General features: G+C 34.7%; 5 protein-coding genes across 10 annotated transcripts; 3 read left to right on the top strand and 2 right to left on the bottom strand.

The window, feature by feature from the left end:
- Positions 1–39: 39 nt before the first annotated feature.
- Positions 40–2,858, bottom strand: tos (Exonuclease tos). 4 transcript variants are annotated; one of them, XM_066288253.1, is made up of 6 exons: positions 2,703–2,858; positions 2,405–2,653; positions 1,416–2,013; positions 1,079–1,363; positions 370–1,023; positions 40–311 (listed from the first exon to the last, which is right to left on the bottom strand). In XM_066288253.1, exons 2-6 carry the CDS (start codon positions 2,563–2,565, stop codon positions 192–194), a joined length of 1,818 nt encoding a protein of 605 aa, XP_066144350.1. In that variant the 5' UTR covers positions 2,566–2,653; positions 2,703–2,858; the 3' UTR covers positions 40–191. The 4 variants fall into 4 exon arrangements, with proteins under 4 accessions (XP_066144350.1, XP_066144349.1, XP_066144352.1 ...); XM_066288252.1 differs by having other exon boundaries at positions 2,405–2,636; positions 2,703–2,838; XM_066288255.1 differs by having other exon boundaries at positions 2,405–2,577; positions 2,703–2,797.
- A 95-nt stretch (positions 2,859–2,953) lies between these two features.
- Gnptab (N-acetylglucosamine-1-phosphate transferase subunits alpha and beta) lies at positions 2,954–6,034 on the top strand. Its single transcript, XM_066288242.1, has 10 exons — positions 2,954–3,267; positions 3,497–3,678; positions 3,732–3,911; positions 4,179–4,407; positions 4,462–4,755; positions 4,805–4,935; positions 4,994–5,173; positions 5,232–5,400; positions 5,454–5,647; positions 5,701–6,034. The coding sequence occupies exons 1-10, from the start codon at positions 3,160–3,162 to the stop codon at positions 6,002–6,004; spliced, it is 1,971 nt and encodes a 656-aa protein (XP_066144339.1). The 5' UTR covers positions 2,954–3,159; the 3' UTR covers positions 6,005–6,034.
- Positions 6,035–6,338: 304 nt separating this feature from the next.
- On the top strand, positions 6,339–7,948 carry LOC136342731 (N-lysine methyltransferase KMT5A-A-like). Of its 2 annotated transcripts, XM_066288829.1 has the most exons (5): positions 6,339–6,629; positions 7,011–7,162; positions 7,220–7,515; positions 7,564–7,677; positions 7,736–7,948. In XM_066288829.1, the coding sequence occupies exons 1-4, from the start codon at positions 6,620–6,622 to the stop codon at positions 7,670–7,672; spliced, it is 567 nt and encodes a 188-aa protein (XP_066144926.1). In that variant the 5' UTR covers positions 6,339–6,619; the 3' UTR covers positions 7,673–7,677; positions 7,736–7,948. The 2 variants fall into 2 exon arrangements, with proteins under 2 accessions (XP_066144926.1, XP_066144925.1); XM_066288828.1 differs by having other exon boundaries at positions 7,564–7,948.
- A 541-nt stretch (positions 7,949–8,489) lies between these two features.
- Positions 8,490–15,196, top strand: LOC136342729 (large proline-rich protein bag6-B). 2 transcript variants are annotated; one of them, XM_066288826.1, is made up of 22 exons: positions 8,490–8,757; positions 8,817–8,934; positions 8,982–9,237; positions 9,287–9,406; positions 9,764–9,850; positions 9,994–10,158; positions 10,453–10,576; positions 10,633–10,821; positions 10,878–11,097; positions 11,303–11,554; positions 11,673–11,800; positions 11,859–12,011; positions 12,160–12,217; positions 12,787–12,961; positions 13,016–13,175; positions 13,232–13,534; positions 13,585–13,699; positions 13,868–14,025; positions 14,082–14,288; positions 14,345–14,476; positions 14,540–14,696; positions 14,809–15,196. In XM_066288826.1, the coding sequence occupies exons 1-22, from the start codon at positions 8,695–8,697 to the stop codon at positions 15,018–15,020; spliced, it is 3,552 nt and encodes a 1,183-aa protein (XP_066144923.1). In that variant the 5' UTR covers positions 8,490–8,694; the 3' UTR covers positions 15,021–15,196. The 2 variants fall into 2 exon arrangements, with proteins under 2 accessions (XP_066144923.1, XP_066144922.1); XM_066288825.1 differs by having other exon boundaries at positions 11,303–11,590.
- Positions 15,197–15,266: 70 nt separating this feature from the next.
- LOC136342732 (UBA-like domain-containing protein 2) lies at positions 15,267–17,073 on the bottom strand. The gene is made up of 3 exons (XM_066288830.1): positions 16,836–17,073; positions 16,351–16,425; positions 15,267–15,905 (listed from the first exon to the last, which is right to left on the bottom strand). Exons 1-3 carry the CDS (start codon positions 16,944–16,946, stop codon positions 15,735–15,737), a joined length of 357 nt encoding a protein of 118 aa, XP_066144927.1. The 5' UTR covers positions 16,947–17,073; the 3' UTR covers positions 15,267–15,734.
- Between the last annotated feature and the right edge of the window lie 321 nt (positions 17,074–17,394).

The raw sequence follows: 17,394 nt of genomic DNA, 5'->3' as shown, positions 1-17,394 counted from the left end.
TGATCAGGAGATAATTTCTGAATATATTTTGACAAAAAATTGTTTCTATTTTGTAACTTATTTTAATATAATTGGAAAAAAAGTAAAAATCATGATACACACTGTACATAAAACACACATGTAACCGGACACATACAATTTACGAGGAATTCAAGGAAATAACATAATATCAAAAAATATCAATTTCAATATCAGTCTGCTTTTCTGAGGTTAGTAAAGAAACTATGAAGCGTTTTTTGTGTAATGGATGTTTTTTTTAATCCCACTCTCCTGCAAGGTCCCAGTTTTCTTCTTTTACTATCATGCTGATCCTAGAAATTATTTTTTTATAAATCTAAACCTTTAATCATTATATAGTAAAAAACTTACAGTAAAACCCTCCCTAGAGCCGTCGTTAACAAAAAGGGCCCTTTCGATTGCAGTTTGCCGCTCGCCACATGATACTTTTACAGCAATATCATTGCTGTTTTCACAGGATTTCAATATGGTTTCATCATTTGATAGCCTTTCTATTTGGCTTGAATCGACCTTTTTGAAAAGTTCATCTACAAATGCAACTTCTTCTTTGCCTACATCTGAGTTATTTTCACTCTCAAAATCGTTTTTTGGCCTTATTGTTTCTGGTTCGAAAGAAGTTTCTGAGCAAAAGTATCTACTTTTAACGACGTCATTTCCGTAATAAAACGTTTTAGGAAATTTACTGATTCTTTTCCTCTTTAAAAACGGATTTTTGTATATTACAGGGCTCACAGTATTGGATTTTGATTCTTCTTCTGGATCAGTATGTTCTAAAATTGGTTCTTCCCGAATGTCAGCTCTGCTACCAGTAGCGTATTTTAATAAATCCTCATTAATGCAAGTTTCCTCCTCTATTATCTGTACCTTTTCCATAACTTCAATGGACTGGATTTTAGGATTTTTCTTTTGCACAAACTCCTGAAGCCTCGATTTTTGTATTAGTTTGTCAGTTTTCGATGACATTCTTTTTTTGCAAAAGCCTGCCCAAATGCTATATTTAGAGAGCTGTAAAGTAAAGATATGTTTACTGGACGTTAACCGATTATTTGAAAAAACGTACGTCTGAAGGAATCCAATCGTTAAATTGCTCAAAATTGTAAGGATTTAAATTGCCAATTGCAACTTGATAAGCTTTTTCATTATCAAATTTTTCGCCGGCATTAACCAAATATTCTGGATTAGTGTTTATTATTTCCGGATCGATAAGGTGAACTAATTTTTTTTTATAAGGATCAAATACCACTTGATGAAGAAATGTTGCGTTTGCAATGAGTACATTTCTTTTATATTCATCCGTGATTTCTAAATATTTCATGTTGAGGTACCTAGGAATTCGGTCGAGGAACTACAAGAACTTAATATAATTTTTCGCCAAATTTAAGCATGCAGAAACTTACTATTTCAGGATTACTTTCTGCGGTTAATTTAATGAACTTTTCGGCTTTCTTTAGACCTATACCATTAAGGCTGCTAACATAATCACAGCCAGATAATATACACATAAACCTAAATTTATCAAAAGTGAATTGATCAGGTCTCATTTTCATTGCGATACTTATTTTGTCCGATTCTACTAAGCGCCCAGAGCCTGCCAAGTCCAATTTATACAAAACTTTCTTGCATCCAAATAATACTAGGTCAGAGTCTTCAGTTATAACGCATTCAGCCACACCTTTCATGTTGAAAAATGCCATTTGAGCATCAGACTCATAAGGTGCTACTATGCAATCAACTTTTAGTTTTTGACATGCTCGGATTAGATTATGGGCCATTTTTGGGGTAACATCAATACACTGTTTCAAATAAGTTCTGGCTTCTTCAAGCTTACCTAAGCTGAGCAGTTGGGCTGCTCTCTGTTTAGCATTTTTTCGAGACTCGCGACGCTTGGCTTCAGTTTTTGCTTTGGCTGGAAGGTTTTTTCCATCAAATACCATTATTGGATGGATGTCATATGAGAGGAGCATTTTTACATATTTCATGCAATAGTCCACGTACCTAAACATATTACACACTAAATGTTGAAGGATTGTATTGTAGTGATGTAAAATATAAGTCTATCCATGTACATATTTAAAAAGATAATAGAACATTGAAATCTCTGAAAGTGCTAAATTATTCATTTGAAAGTGTTTAAAAACTAAAATATAATAGAAGAAAAGATATGAATCAGTATCTGAACATTCAAAATGCATTTTTTCATTTATATGAGTACTCATATAAATATGTGATTTACAGAAATTCAAATACATCATACCAGACAATCCGTAAAAATTTCTCTTAGAAAAGAAAAAAGTTGTCTTTAAAACTATTCCAAATCTTGTAATATGTAAGTTCATTTTAGTACATAATAATGCTAGTGCAACAGTCTTCGTAAAATCAAACTTACAAAGTACTGTCTTCACCCCTTGCCAGTTGTTCAGCACAAGCATTGGCCCCCTTATGTAGTAAACAATAGGAGTCAATTGCTACTGTGCTCTTTCGGAATTCTGAAATGTGGCATTGCCTTGTAGCTTGTTCTAAATACGGCAAAAGGCCTGTTATGCCCATGGTCAACTATTACTTGACATGAGATGAGGTTTAAATATGAATATTTGCTGATATTAGTCTAATCAGCTTACCTACAACAAATATGACGCTACACATGGACCACATTTTTAAATTACACGAATTGTCTATGCTTTTACCATTAAGATAATTATTTAATTTATTTTAAAATAGATAAAAGTTCCCTCCAAAAATCGTTGAATTGTTGTGAACAAGCAGCGTCGTCCCCGATATAGAGTGAAATTAAAAATGAACGCAACTCGGATTTAGGAAAAAAATATCGTTGCTATTTCACGGTGATCAAACAAAGACAGATACAACTTGGAATACGATTGATGTGTTACTGTCATTGTCGATTACATAAAAAAGTAAACATAAACAAATCATTTTGGCCTTGCCATTTTCATAATTTTCAATTTTATTGATATTACTATCTTAATAATTTATTTTGAATCGGGCATATCTGCAAAGCAAGCAATACGGGCAGAGTTTAGTAAATAATGATAAGAGCTAATTGGTTTAACCAAACACCTGGTCGCAGTGAAACGTGGAAATATGCCGCATACTTAGGGGTACAAAAAGTGATTTTTTTTGGAAATGGTTAGAGTAGCCAGGATTTTTAAAATCTACAATGGAAGCGTTTTAATAATATTTTGTTTAATAGCTTTAATACCCTTTTTATATTTATTTATGAGCTACAAAGAGGTAAGCATGATGTAAAATATTAATATATTCCAATTACCATTAAGTTTGCATACCACCTGATCAAATTTAAAGCATATTTGACCATTTATATATTTATATTTAAATTCGTGGATATATCATGTTCCTTCAGATAAGCTTATTCCTATTTTTGTATACAGAAAAAGATCTAGAATATTCACTAATTCTCATAATGTAAATCATGTATAATGTCTCATGTAACATTTTCCAGTTAAATATCACAAACAAAACATCTTGTACATATACTGAACCAATAGATGTTGTTTATACCTGGGTTAATGGTTCCGACCCGTTATTTATTGCAAACCTAAATCATTACTTAAACAAAAATGAGAATATTGATGCTTCAAAACAAAGATATGAAGATAAAAATGAGTTAAGGTTCTCCTTGAGGTCTGTATTGTAACTGTTTAAAAATTTAGTTTTTATGGAGAATGAGCTTTTAGGTCATTGGAAAAGTTTGCTCCTTGGATTAACCATGTTTATTTGGTAACAAATGGTCAAATACCATATTGGTTGAACTTGGATTATGAAAAACTCACTGTGATTACTCATAGTATGATTTTTAGAGATCAAAGTAACTTGCCTACTTTTTCTAGTCCTGCAATTGAAAGCAATTTACATAGGTAAATGTGATTATTAAAGAAATTATTCTGGCCACTGGTGGAGAAAATGTTGATTGTTTTGAAACAGTTTTCTGAATTGTGCTTCTTTTCTGTGAGGCAAAGGAGGAAGAAGGGATGCACAAAAATTCTGAAAAACTGGAACAAAATCTTATAAAATGTGGATTTATATTTCTTTCTCTCTTAATTTAATGGACACAGTTATGGCCATACTATATAACATCAAAAACTTGAAAAACCTTATAAGTCAATCAAACCTTTCTTTTACAGAATACCAGGCCTCTCTAAACGTTTCATTTATTTCAATGACGACATATTTTTGGGGCAACCCTTATATCTGGAAGATTTTTTCAGTGAAAGCAAGGGATATCTAGTGTTTTTAGCCTATACTTTGCCGAATTGCGCTTCTGATTGTCCCTGGCTCTATGTTGGAGATGGGCAGTGTGATTTAACTTGCAATAATGAGAGGTGTCAATTTGATGGGGGAGATTGCAGAGAGGTTCATTTTTTACTAGCTTCCCTTGTCTAAAATCAAACATTAAAAATTTCATAGAATCAAAGCGGAAAGATTGTTTATGCAGATGACATAAATTCAGAGGAGCCTACTGAGTCTTACAATAGTGCGTTAAACAATGAATTGCATAGTCTTAAGAAGAGTGTTCATGACATCTTATCACGTCATGATCAGTCAATCGAAATTAAGAACGGCAATCACACTAATCGATCTAAAACGGAGATACATATTGAATCCAAAAGAGTTTCCGTATCTAGATTGGTGAAGGAGCATAATAAGAGGGTGATGAGGAAAAACAAACTTTCGCAGAGGAAAAAAAGAGATTTATTAAAGGTAATATGTTTGTCAATAAAACAATTATTTCTTTAAGCGCACATTCTAGGTTAAACGAAACACATTAAGGAACATAGATGGGTTCTTAGAATCATTGGAACATACACAAAAAACATTTAATAAAAAATATGGTTTCAAGCAACGATATGTTCCTGCACATGCTCCTATATTTATAGACAAGTAGCTACATTCGTAATTAAACAATTATTTTTGTGTATGTATGTACGTGATGTTTAAGGGATATAATGCAAGGCCTGGAAAACACTTTTGTAACTGAATTTGAATTAACTGAAAGAAATAGGTTTAGGCATAACGACGATATGCAATTTGGTTTCAGTTACTATTATCATCTCATGTCGGAGACTGTTGAAAAACCAATTGAGGCTATTTTCGACAAATTTGACACCGATAATTCTGGGTCTGTTTGTTTCATAGATAATGTGTTTCGGAGTTTACTGATGCAATACATTTTGTAGCACATGGTCAGATAGAGAAATTCGAAATATATTAACAAAAATGTACGAGCTTCCCCTTAGTTTTGACATTGTGGATCATTTCGAAGGAATTTTGTTAAATTGCAGTGAATTTATAGAGTTTCCGCCCATTGTAGCTCCGCTGTATGAAAGATATATAGATTCAAGACTGGTACATATCAAATTCGGTTTTCCACTTTACTTAATGAATGACAATTATTTTAGCCTACGATAAGCAAATACATGGTGACAAATTGCCCCTATTTAAGCAAATTCTTAAAAAAAAAGTTTGGTAGCGTTCCCAAATACAAATACGACATTGTAAAAGATGCAGAAAAAACTTCTACTACATTTAAAATGTTGGTGTCGAATGTAACAAATGTGGTTTTGAATCTTGACGAAATCAGAAGCCACATGAGGTATGTATTTAGCCAGTGAGGTTATAAACATTTAATTGTTCTTTTAAACTTAGGAAATTCATCTGTCTAAACGACAACTTAGATGAGGCCAAGCCAGATGATAATGATTTAATAAAGGCAATTTTATACGATTTTTATCTGGCTCTACTTCCTCATACCAGTAAATTTGAGCTTCCAGAATACTCCCGCAATAGATTTTTGTACATGAATGAATTACGGGAGTGGAGAAGTCGCCATTTTATCGTTAAAATTGTTCTATTATTAGCCATTGCTTCCTTGATTGTGATAACTTTCTTTAATTTTTTTAAGAAATGGTGTTGTGCTTTATTTAGCGAATTATTTATTTATTGTTATTAATATTGTTAATAAAGTTTTGTTTTAACATTAGGAAGCTTTATAGAAAATGTTGTGGGACATTTGTAAAAAGGTATTACTTTGGAAAGAGAAAGACTGGAGGTAAAATGAACGTAGAGTTGGGTGTTCCATTTAATAGCATTCCTTTCCTTAGAAAAATACAGAAACGGTCAACTTATACTTTATTTGTTTCGAAACGTGTCTTTCTGTGTTAAAGACATTTATAACAATCTTGTGCGGAAGATTAAAAAAAATAACTTCCAACATATAACAATATAACAACTTGTCAATTATAAAGTATTCATTCTATACGAATTCTTTTTGATAATACGTTGGCAACGACGAATGTCATTGCAACGAAGAGGAAGGAAGAAATTGAGACGTGTATTTTTTGCGTGCTTATTGTTTATTGTTTACATGTTTACAAACATCTTTTTGTACCTTTATTAATTAAAAAATGGTTATATTAACAATTTCCTTTCAATCTATTTCATAATCAGTAAAAACCCATAATTCCGTTATTATTTCATTTTACGTACATGTAAAACGGAAACTTTCCTAGTGCTTACTACACGTTTAAGCGCTTTGAAGGAACTGCTGCTCAGAAGAACTTTAAAAATGGTCAAAGGTAAAATTTATACTTCATATCTTTAATAATATTAATTTTTAGAATTTCGCGCGTACTTACTGCATACATATTTAGCATGTAGGATAAGATTTTCAATCTGAACTCTTCTGAGTTAATTTCCAAAGTCTCGTGTATATTATTCCGCCTTGTGCGTCTTATTGCATTGGTATTTTTATCGCGTTTGAAACGTGGAAGTACAGTACTGTAATCAAAAATCTAGCTTAGTTTTTCCCTTTGAGGTCAAAATAAAATAGGCACTATAGTAATTAAGTACATTATGTAAAATGAGGAACCAAAGCCATGTGATTAGGATTTTTTTGTCCTATTCTTCCTCAAATTACTAGGTTTCTTTTTCATTCACTTTTTTTTCTTTCTTTGAAGCAACTAAAAGAACCAAACCACCCACTGATCACAAAGTGACTGAATACTTTACAGTAAGAAAGTCAATTAGGAAGACTAAAATCCAAGTACTAAAAGAGCAGCAAAGGTCCCTAGAAGCTTTAATTCGCAGTGAAACTGAGGAAGGTCTAGAAGTTAGTATAAATATGATTCATTAATTTATAACCTTAATGTGTACTTATAAATTGTAGTTCAGTTATATTGATGGCAAAGGTAGAGGAGTATTCGCCAGTAAAAACTTTGAAAAGGGTGATTTTGTAGTTGAATATAGTGGAGATTTTATTAGTCTTATAGAGGCTAATGAACGTGAAGAACAATATGCTCAAGATGAAACTACTGGCTGTTTTATGTACTATTTTAAGTACAAGGATCAGACGTTTTGTATTGATGCCACACAGGAAACTGGCAAGCTTGGAAGGCTGATTAACCACTCTAGAACAAGCAGCAATCTCTATACTAAAACTGTTCTTGTGGATGGATTGCCAAGGTGAAGTAAAATTCTTAAACTATTACTGAAACTGAAATTTTATTTTAGGTTGGTGCTTCTTGCAAAAGACAGCATTAAGAGGGGCCAAGAATTGTTATATGATTATGGAGATAGAAGTAGAGAGTCCATAAAACATCACCCATGGCTCAAATATTAATTCAAGTACTTAATGTTAGTTTGAAAGTATTATGAAATTTTATATCAGTAATGTTATTGATAGACCCAATTGTATAAGGTATTTATTATGGAAGCACCAGAACTGAAATATTGCAAGGACCAAAATGGGAATTTTGCCAGTCCTCGTTAATCAAATATTGTAGGTATTTAATTCAAAGACGATTGGAAACGTAGCACTGCCAGTTATTGTAACAATTTTAGATTACCTATTCTATATAACTATAATGATTTATAAAAATATAATGCACATTTTGAATGAGTAGAAATGATATCTTCAAGATTATATAACACTTAACAATTAACCCGTAGAATCTTAACGATTAAGTAAAATGCTTTTTTTGTCGTCTAAATTATTTATTAATATATTACATTGTCTACAACAAGACAACCTCTCACCACTACATCTTAATAGAATCGTAATAATTAAAAACCTTTCTATGAATATTTTTTTACTACGGTTATAATTAAAAACATATTTAAACGAAACGGAATGCAATAATTTTCTTATTGCCTGGTGCTCTTAAAACACGTCAAACCCAACTCTTTCATGTATACCAATTAGACTCAAATTTTGAATGAACTTCGAGTTGATCCTGAATATTCACAACCAGGTTCTATTTGTGATTTCATTAATTTAAATCGAATGCTGCTGGTTTTAATTTTGTGTTAAATTTGTTATATTCGGTCCCTGTTCTAAATAAATCGAAAATGCTTTAAAACCACGTGCGAAAGGAAATACCGTAAGTATTTGTCAATTGTTTATTGTGAAGACGAAGCTGTCAAATAAATGATTGAAGTTCCTCGTCAGTAGAAATTTCATTTTTGATGAAAATCATGGTTAAAAACCTTTTCTAACGTTAAGGAGACTTTTAACGTCACTGCCCTTGTTGTAGGCACAAAAATTTACGTTAAACTTATGCAAGGGTTGATCGAACTAAAACAAGTGTCAGTCCTCTTAATCTTGTTTGTGTGGCGTTGAGATACCGAAGATTTTTTTTTAAAATGATTACAATTACTGTGAAAACTCTAGATTCCCAGAATCACCAATTTAGCGTCGATGAGAACGTAAGAATCATTATCATATTCTTTGCTATAAGGATTTGAGCTTGAATTTACATTTACAGATAACAGTACAACAATTCAAAAATCACATTGCCGAGACAGTTAGCATTCCTGTTGCAAGGCAGAGAATAATTTATTGTGGAAGAGTATTACAGGATAATTTAAAACTCTCTGATTATGGTAAGTCTAAACTTTTATAAATATACTTATAAATTATGTGATTTTAGACGTTGATGGGAAGGTGGTGCATCTGGTACAAAGAGCCCCACCAGGTGCCTCCTCTAGAAATGTACGATCTCTTACTCCTCCCCCTGACCTCAACAGAGCAAGAAGTGGATTTAGGGGTTTTGATCGATCTGGGAATACTGTTTACATGGGCATGGGCTCTATGACATTTCCACAAAATTTAATAGATCCTCCTCCAGTTATTCCACCAAGAGCCACACATACTTTGAGCTCGAGTCGGTTGAATGTTGCTAGAAGGTTTTCTGAGCTCACATTTTAATAATAGTTTGTAAATATGTGCTTTTAGAATGCTAAAAAATGCTGAAAATGTCATTCGCCTACTTGAGAATCCAAACATGGGTGCTGATCCCCCACCACAAGCTGAAGAGACAGCAGAAGAAGAAATGACTCCAGTGATTGAAGCCAGGTAAGGTTGGTGAAATTTATTAGTGTGGGATCTACTTATATGGTATCCCACGGTACAATAAGTATTATGGAAATTTTAATCAACTTAACAGATATGAAATTGCTTAAATTGAGCATATTTCAGAGTATTTTAAGTAGAATAAATTAATTTCATTTATGTCATTGAAAGGCTTCAATAAGTCAAATAAACAAGCATGAATTTTCATCATTCTGATTAATGTGCTCTACAACAAATTTAAGAGTGCTATTTCTATGTGAGCTCTATTTAAGTAATAGATATTTTCCAGGTTATGATTGAGTATTATTTATTTGAATTTTTTGAGAGCCGCAAATTTACAATTTAATGTGTTTTTGACAGGGTTATTGTACCCACAAATGGTGATCAACCAATAGATGGGAATGCCATCATTAACGCCGTGCAAAATACAATATTTCCTACAATGGGGTAAGCAATTATATATGGTTTTCTATAGTGTCAGAAACACAGCTAACTGGCCTAAGTTATTTCTTTCATTTCAATTGTTAGTCTTCTATGTGTATTTGTTGCTTTTAAGTATTGGCTATTGAAAGTATTTAAATTATGCACAGAAATATGGAACTGGGCCCTAGCACAAGTACCAGTAATGTGGAATCCACAACTGGGCCACAATTAAGTGCCTCGGCTCCAGAAACCCCAAGATCAACTTCAAGTGAAAATTTAAATGCTGATAGTGCTGAAGCACCTAGAGATGGAAGTCCAGCAGCTCCAAGGTTGTAAGTATAATATTTGGGAAAAGTTAATTGAGCTACAAAGGTGTTTGTATCATAAAATAGGTTAGATATAGATAAAGCAGAGAATTTTTAATTGATTTAATAATATAAACAATGAATCTCTGTTTGCATAAGGAGATTGTTAGGTAAATCTATGACTAAATAATTCATAAGTCGTCATTTTTAATTGACGCAAAATTAAACAGAAAAAAAGGTACTTAATTTTTAACTTCTTGTGTGTCGCCTTTCAATTACCAGACTAATTTTTTAAACTTTCATAATATTTGGATCTTTTAGAAGATGTCGGGGAACAGAAATGGCTACACTCCTAACCACCCTAAACCAACTTCAAGTCCGCTTTGCCCCATTTTTAGCCCGATATCAAACCTTTATGCAGGATGACCCTCAAGTGGCTCAAGAAGTATATACTTGATTATTTTCTGATGTATTGTTTTGAAAATGGCTATTTTTGTACAGGATCTTTCTGAAATTCACCTAATGTTGAACAGAGTATCAAAAGTATTGCACTATTTGGGACATGCCTATCACAGCCTCAGCGATATTATAATACATGCAGAACACCCTCCGCCAAGACTCTTATTGTGTCGTCCAATTTTAATCCAGCCGCCAGCTTTAGTTCAAACCAGTATTCCAGTTCAGGTTGAGGTGAAGACTATAATTGACATTTTATTGAATTTTCCTCAATTTCAAATTCCTTCAAGGCTCAGATAAACCTATCAGCTGAGAGGCCGATGCCAAATAATGGTTCGGCTCCTGGATCTACTGTGAATGCAGCAGGAACAGCAACACCTTCTGCTGCAGGTGCGCCACCATCAGCTGATACTGCAGGAACTGATGTACCAAATTCTCTTCCAAATTCTGTCCTTGGAGGGCAACCACAAGTTGGTAGTACTAGTATCAATATACAACCCGGGTTTATGGGTAAGAAATAGTAGATTATTGGACAAGCTTAAGCAGAAGACTATAGGCACAGAGGTGCATTTATGGTTGATTCATTTAATCAATTGAATTATTGTTCGACCTATTTCATTTTTGTTTGTGAGGTTCAAGGAAATATTTTTTGTGGGTCACTCGGTGAAATATTAATTGTTTATTTGTATGCTTGAATTTATATTAATTTTTGTAGGTTTGCCTTTCATGCCAGGAGGTTCAATGCGTGTGTTTACCGCCCCTGTGGAAATACGCACTTTGCGCGCCAGTACACCGAGGACACGTTCCACAAATAATAACAACAACATTCGGAATACATCTGCCCCTGCATCAGCTGCAGAGAGTGCGTCCAATGCTCCTACTCCCAACGAAGGTGCTCCGAACCCCAATCCACCTACTGGTCAAACTGGTCAGGCCCCTTCAGGCGGTCCGTTCAATACTGGTGGAGGTAATTTGGAGTTCTTTATGGAAGTTACCCCTGAAAGTATGTGTCAAAGTCAAGGAGTTAGGGGTCTTAAAATCTTTTGCATTAGGTATTAAATTTGTCTATGTTAATTTTTTGTTAGCACTACGAGGTGGGAATTTGATTCAATCCCTTATGCAACTGGTAGGATCTCAGTTAGGAGACACTATAGCCCAGGCTCAAAATCAGAGGTCAGATGGAACACAGGGAGGGAATACCCAGCAATCACAGGTACCTTCTCAAATTTGTTGTTTACTATAATACCAAAATCTAATTTATTTTTTTATAGGCTCGTTCAACTCAAACGAATCCAGCTACTGTCACTCACACACAATCCACTCCTAGACCGCATGTGCACATGACTCAGCAGGCAGTTCAAGGAGGGTTTGATCCCTTTTTACACTGCTATTCCCATCATGTGTCTCAATCTAGGCCGCAGCGAGTGAGTCAAATTCGCTTATAATATCGTGTGCATTTTGATAATATATAGATGCAGGAGAGGGGGAAGAGGGGTAGAGTTACTTATGTTTATTTTCGTCTCAACGTATTTCTTTGCATTTAGGGCATTTTATTTATTTTTATTATTGTAGATTGTTTCTTTGGGGCCACATCCAAATCGACAGGAATCGACTGCAGGGAGAGAATCGGGTAAGTGTTCGCTATATGGAAAGAACTACTTGGAGTAAACGTTGACAATGTACGCGATTACCAATTTCCCGTGAGTTTGCTTGATTTCTCCCATCCGATCGTTTGTCGTTTGATACATAAAACCAAAAAATTAAATTAGTATTAAAAATATATATCCCACCATCAAAGTCCTAAAAGTTGTACGATTACAATAAGATGAATTCGTCGTCAACGAGTCATGAATTTGAGACAATCTCTTAATGGTGGTGGTCTGATTCGAATCGTTTTAACCGAACACTTTTATTTTTATCGTAGATAGAGGAAAACTGATATGATGTGCGACGATTATTTTTGCAAAAGATGAAATTTCAGAGATTTAAAGCTTTTCCCACTGTCCAAAGTGACAGGAGCAATACGTCGTTATATCGTACTTATACAAGCAAAACTAGTTGCCTCAAGAATGAGACAATTAATAATCATATTTTTAACAATTTTTGCAAAATCTATCTAAAACGTCTTTATCAAGTTTTTTTCTACCTGTATATCCTGTGCGCTATTAGTATTTTGCTTTGGAATATCTATTATTTAAGGGAGTACAATTGCCGAACCAACTACTCAAAACCCCGGAGGACAGCCGATACCTACTATGGGCGGCAACTTGCCCCCAAATCTTGTTGTGCAGATCGAAAATATGTTTAGACATTTACCTTCTCCGATGGTTGACTTTCCACGTTTGGGGGCATTACTTGAAGATCGTCAGCATAGGTAATATTCGACGAAAATAAATTACCACAAGTTTTCCCAACATTATTTCTTTAGGGGTCAAAACGCTTCAGCGCCTGGTGAGACCCAAAGTGCACCATCTAATCAATCTCAAGGTACCCTCACAAGGGGTGCTCCGGATGGTCAGACACAAAATTCCTCTCAACCTAGACCGACGCAAGATATTTTAGGTTTTATTAGCGCGCTAATGGATCAAGTACATATTCCCTCATATTTATAATACAAATTTTAATTATCATCTTCCTTTGACAGAGCCTCCCTGATTTACTGGGTAGCGGACCAACCCTGGATGTATACGTCCAATCGTTCAGCCCGGAACCGTACATACAGGGTGAAAGCTTAATTATAGACCTCATTATGTTAATGCTACGAAATTTGAGAATTAATGACCTATTTGCCATAAGTAGCGGCAATATGGCGCCTCTGGAAAGACAGATCACGACGATTCAGGAGTTTTTTTTAAATGAGGTGTGTCGTAATGACACTACTGACGCCGGCATTACTAGGGCCACCGAAAGAATTTTGACCGATTTTGCACCTATCATCAGCGCTTTGGTATGTAGCTTCTGTTCAATTTTAGGATTTATTAAGAGATTTGGGTTTAGGAATCCGTTCCTGCACGGGAGAATATCGATATGGTTAGAACAATAGAGGGATTTTTCAGACAGAGAGTGCCGGGAATTATTCGTTTGGCTATTAATACTGGTGCCAGAACTGAAGGTAAGTGTGTAAATGCCATGTCACGTGATGCAATTAATTTTTAGTCCAGCTGTGGTCCGTCCAAGTGAGCTTTTAAAATTGATTCCAGAGTTTTTCACATCAAATAATTTAATTGTTGTTGTCTCTTATTACTATTTACTGTTATTTCATTGACCGTTCCAATTTCAGGCAATTCCGTCCAAGACGTGTCAAATTTGCTATCAATTCAAGATGCTTCAAATTTGCTATCAACAATTTGGTTAACTGTTCGTGAACTTTTAGCACTCGCCGTTCATTGTAGCGCAAACGGACAGCAAGGTGTCGAAAGTGCTTGTGAAGATATTATGGTAAACACATATTTTTTTTGAAAATCCTAATTCTTAACTCAACAGCCATAATTCAGGTTTCAACGTTATTTAACCAATCGGACGTGCCCAACGACATTCACCGCTGGACTATAAGCAGTAGCCGGACTGCAATAAGGACTATCCTCCGAGATTTGAACGTGACGCCTTCCGATATAGAGCAGTATGTAGTACGAAAAGCCGCTGAAAGTGCTACTATGTCTGAGAGTGTTCCAGAGCTAAATAGAGCAAATGAATCTGTAGAGGTAACAAATTCCTTGTAGGTTTTTGATCCTTTTTAATTGAAATACTGTGTGTTTAGTCAATGGATGTAGATTTCGTTCCTAGTCCTACCAATGTAGAACCCGTGTTAATAGCCGCCCCCATTGAGGATACCGAACCAATACCCAACGTGATTTGGGGTTCAGAGTCTTGGCATAATCAAACGCCTGAGGCAAATATGTTTTTAGTTGTCATGTTTTCGTATAATTTGTATGATATTGAATTTATCCCACAGGAATGGGTTCCTATAATCACAAGAGACGTGCAAAGACAGAGAAGACAGAACTCTCAACCTTCATTTAGTGACTCGTACCTTTCAGGGGTACCAAGTAAGAGGAGAAAGGTCATTAATAATGCAAAACCACAGGGAAGCTTACCTCAAGTTATTTCTGGTAAGTAATATATCAAATTAATTGTACGATTGATTTACTTTTTATTCATTTTTACCAAAAAATAAAAATATTTCCTTTCATTATTCATCAGGATAATTATATCGAATTTTAGAAACTGTACGTCAAGTTGTAACTTCCGCGGGCTTGTCTTCAGTAGCCCCATTAGACGCGGTGGCACAAGCCGCCAGCGAATCTTTGGATATTCAGTCAGCCTATAGAAGTCTCCTTCAGACCACTGTGCAAGCTAATTTGCGTAATAACGAAGATTATACTCCGGAGAGTTTTCCAAATACCGCTCACTACTTCGAGTCGCCCCCTGAATGAATATACATATTCATTCATTCATATATATTCATACATATATATGTGTGTGTTTGTATGTAGATATATCTGTATTAATTCAAAATATTTTATTGGCAGAGGCTTCCCAAGCCATTCTTCTTAATACGAATAATGTAGACTTTGGTTAATGATAGCTTAATAAATCACCATATAATTAAGTGACTAGAATATTGCTCATTTTCAATTCCAGCAGTGTTTTCTTGAGGAAATGGTACTAATACAAACATGTTTTCCGAATATCGAGGCTTTAATACAGTTCAAACCAAGAATTAAATAATCATGCAATAAAGAAAGGCTGTACAAACTTTCAGAAATATGTGTTTTATCTGGTTCGGATTAACATTAATCCCGCTTAATAATAAAATTACGGAATATATCCTATATTTTCTAAATTAAAAACAACCCCATTCATTCCTTAGGCGGAGAAAATAAACGCCACTGCTAGCCCACCTTATCTTAACCCTCCAAATATTTAACTAAGAAATTGCTTCTTCACAAACCTAATCGTATATATCACTTTAAAAACTACAAAACTAAGAGGATGTTTCAACGCCACATTTTCACTAACAGTTCCGCGACGCCCCCTTATGTTGGAATACGCCTCATTAAAATATTGTAGTCTTTGCAATCAGGAAAAAGAACACTACCGTAAAAATTCTAGCTGTGATTCATAGTAATTTTGTTGGATACTCTACATTATCGTTGAGATTGAGCGGCTTGTGGTTGGTGGGTGCTTTGAAGAGAGGGCGCCGTCGATTGTACTGAAGGAGGGCCCTGCGATGGAGACCCCGCTGATAATTTGGAGAAGGCTAATAGCGTGTCTGGAAAGTTCGGTGGAGTTGCTGGAGTGTTACAGGGCGTCATAACCTGAAAGAAAAGCTTTTAACTTGACAAAGTTCATTTGCGATCGCATTCGCATTGACTTTGAAAATTTCCCCATACTAGAAATGACAAAAAATAACCACTCTGCAATCAGGTTAGATTACATCTTGTGTATCAAGTGTTGAGAGGAAATTGATTGATTTTTAACGAATGACAATAAAAAAAACACTCAAGGATATCACATGTACATGCTATCTGTCTCAGTCTAACAGATCGCGAAATCCCATAGTACTAGCCATAATAAAGCAAGATAGACGACAACATGCTATTATTTACTTTGCCACATTCTCATTGGAACAATATTACTGCAGAGAATTAGTGACGAACCTCGATTTCAAGGTAAGGTAACTGGAACTTTCCGTTGGAAATAAAGATGCTAACCACCCAGTACTCATCGTACACTTGATGCTAAACTAATCAAAAATCTTACCTGTCCAAAATGAGAATTTGCTCCATGTGGACAAGTTGGAAGAGCTGCATCTTGAAAAAATATACTGAGGGCAGTCTGTAAACAAACAAAACTAGAAAGAAACTGGGAAAATCGACTTACCATCTACAGATCAAAACCAAATTATCTTTCCAGATTTTTATTCATTTATTTCACAATAATTACGTTCAGAACTTGATCAATTAAAAATAAAAGTTAGTTACTGGGAAAATATTTTACTGTTAAGCCAATTCCTTCAATAACATTGGCATTGCATTATGAGCAATAGAGAATGAACATGCAAATCAGCAGAATATTAGCTAAATATTTGGAAAAAGTTGAAGAATGTTTACGTAATAATTTACAATGCCGGAATCAAAACAAATAAATAAACGCGGCAACAATGGAGAGGGGTAAAGGGAAGATGACGGCCGTGGCCGCCATATTCATCACGTTTGTTTACAACAACAGACGGTTCGCTTAATTACCTCGAATTGCCAATGAGCCGATTGCAGAATCTGTTTTGCTTGTTCCCTGGCGCAGCCAGCAGCCAGAACGAATTGATTGATCATCACTTGCTCTCTCAAAGGGGTATCCATAATAGCTTTTTTCCCTGATTAATTGACACAATAATAAAAACTCTATACACGGTACCTCTTCACAGACAGGACAGTGTTTTGAAAACTACTACAATTACGATCCTACGTCAGTGAATGATGCCAATCCAGCACTACGTCTTATAATTGCGTGAGATCTGTCTTCGTTGGTACTGCATGTAAGTACATTTCAGCGTGACAAAGAGAGACTAATGTGAGATGCTGCATATGTCGGTTCAATAAACGACAAGCGTCATAACAGGAATTGAATGGTGGGGCAAGGAGGGGTCACATATGTCAACAAACAAAAATAGATCGAGGACTCGAGGATAGAAGAGAGAATATCAGAGAGCGAAATGTTGCTAAATAAAAAAGAAAACAAAATTGTCATTTTTAATTTTAAATAATTTTTTTTTGTTAAGATTTTTTAAGAACATTCAGCTACCTGTTT

This window comes from Euwallacea fornicatus, chromosome 12 (assembly GCF_040115645.1).
Source record: "Euwallacea fornicatus isolate EFF26 chromosome 12, ASM4011564v1, whole genome shotgun sequence".
NCBI classification, from domain to species: Eukaryota; Metazoa; Arthropoda; class Insecta; order Coleoptera; family Curculionidae; genus Euwallacea; species Euwallacea fornicatus.
Note: the sequence above shows the minus strand (reverse complement) of the source record. Positions and strands in the feature narration are given on the sequence as shown.

Bases quoted from the DNA above. Each gene is read 5' to 3' on its own strand.
- tos (XM_066288253.1), bottom strand. From the start codon at position 2,565: ATGGGCATAACAGGCCTTTTGCCGTATTTAGAACAAGCTACAAGGCAA. The intron at 2,014-2,404 runs GTAAGTTTGATT...TAATATGTTTAG, and splicing joins AGGGGTGAAGACAGTACTTT to GTACGTGGACTATTGCATGA. The intron at 1,364-1,415 runs GTAAGTTTCTGC...AAGTTCTTGTAG, and splicing joins CAGAAAGTAATCCTGAAATA to TTCCTCGACCGAATTCCTAG.
- Gnptab (XM_066288242.1), top strand. From the start codon at position 3,160: ATGGTTAGAGTAGCCAGGATTTTTAAAATCTACAATGGAAGCGTTTTA. The intron at 3,268-3,496 runs GTAAGCATGATG...AACATTTTCCAG, and splicing joins TATTTATGAGCTACAAAGAG to TTAAATATCACAAACAAAAC. The intron at 4,408-4,461 runs GTTCATTTTTTA...AAAATTTCATAG, and splicing joins ATGGGGGAGATTGCAGAGAG to AATCAAAGCGGAAAGATTGT.
- LOC136342731 (XM_066288829.1), top strand. The intron at 7,163-7,219 runs GTTAGTATAAAT...TATAAATTGTAG, and splicing joins AAACTGAGGAAGGTCTAGAA to TTCAGTTATATTGATGGCAA. The intron at 7,516-7,563 runs GTGAAGTAAAAT...ATTTTATTTTAG, and splicing joins CTTGTGGATGGATTGCCAAG to GTTGGTGCTTCTTGCAAAAG.
- LOC136342729 (XM_066288825.1), top strand. From the start codon at position 8,695: ATGATTACAATTACTGTGAAAACTCTAGATTCCCAGAATCACCAATTT. The intron at 12,218-12,786 runs GTAAGTGTTCGC...CTATTATTTAAG, and splicing joins GACTGCAGGGAGAGAATCGG to GGAGTACAATTGCCGAACCA. The intron at 14,477-14,539 runs GCAAATATGTTT...TTTATCCCACAG, and splicing joins GGCATAATCAAACGCCTGAG to GAATGGGTTCCTATAATCAC.
- LOC136342732 (XM_066288830.1), bottom strand. From the start codon at position 16,946: ATGGATACCCCTTTGAGAGAGCAAGTGATGATCAATCAATTCGTTCTG. The intron at 16,426-16,835 runs GTAATTAAGCGA...GTTTGTTTACAG, and splicing joins CGGCTCATTGGCAATTCGAG to ACTGCCCTCAGTATATTTTT. The intron at 15,906-16,350 runs GTAAGATTTTTG...CTTTTCTTTCAG, and splicing joins CAAATTCTCATTTTGGACAG to GTTATGACGCCCTGTAACAC.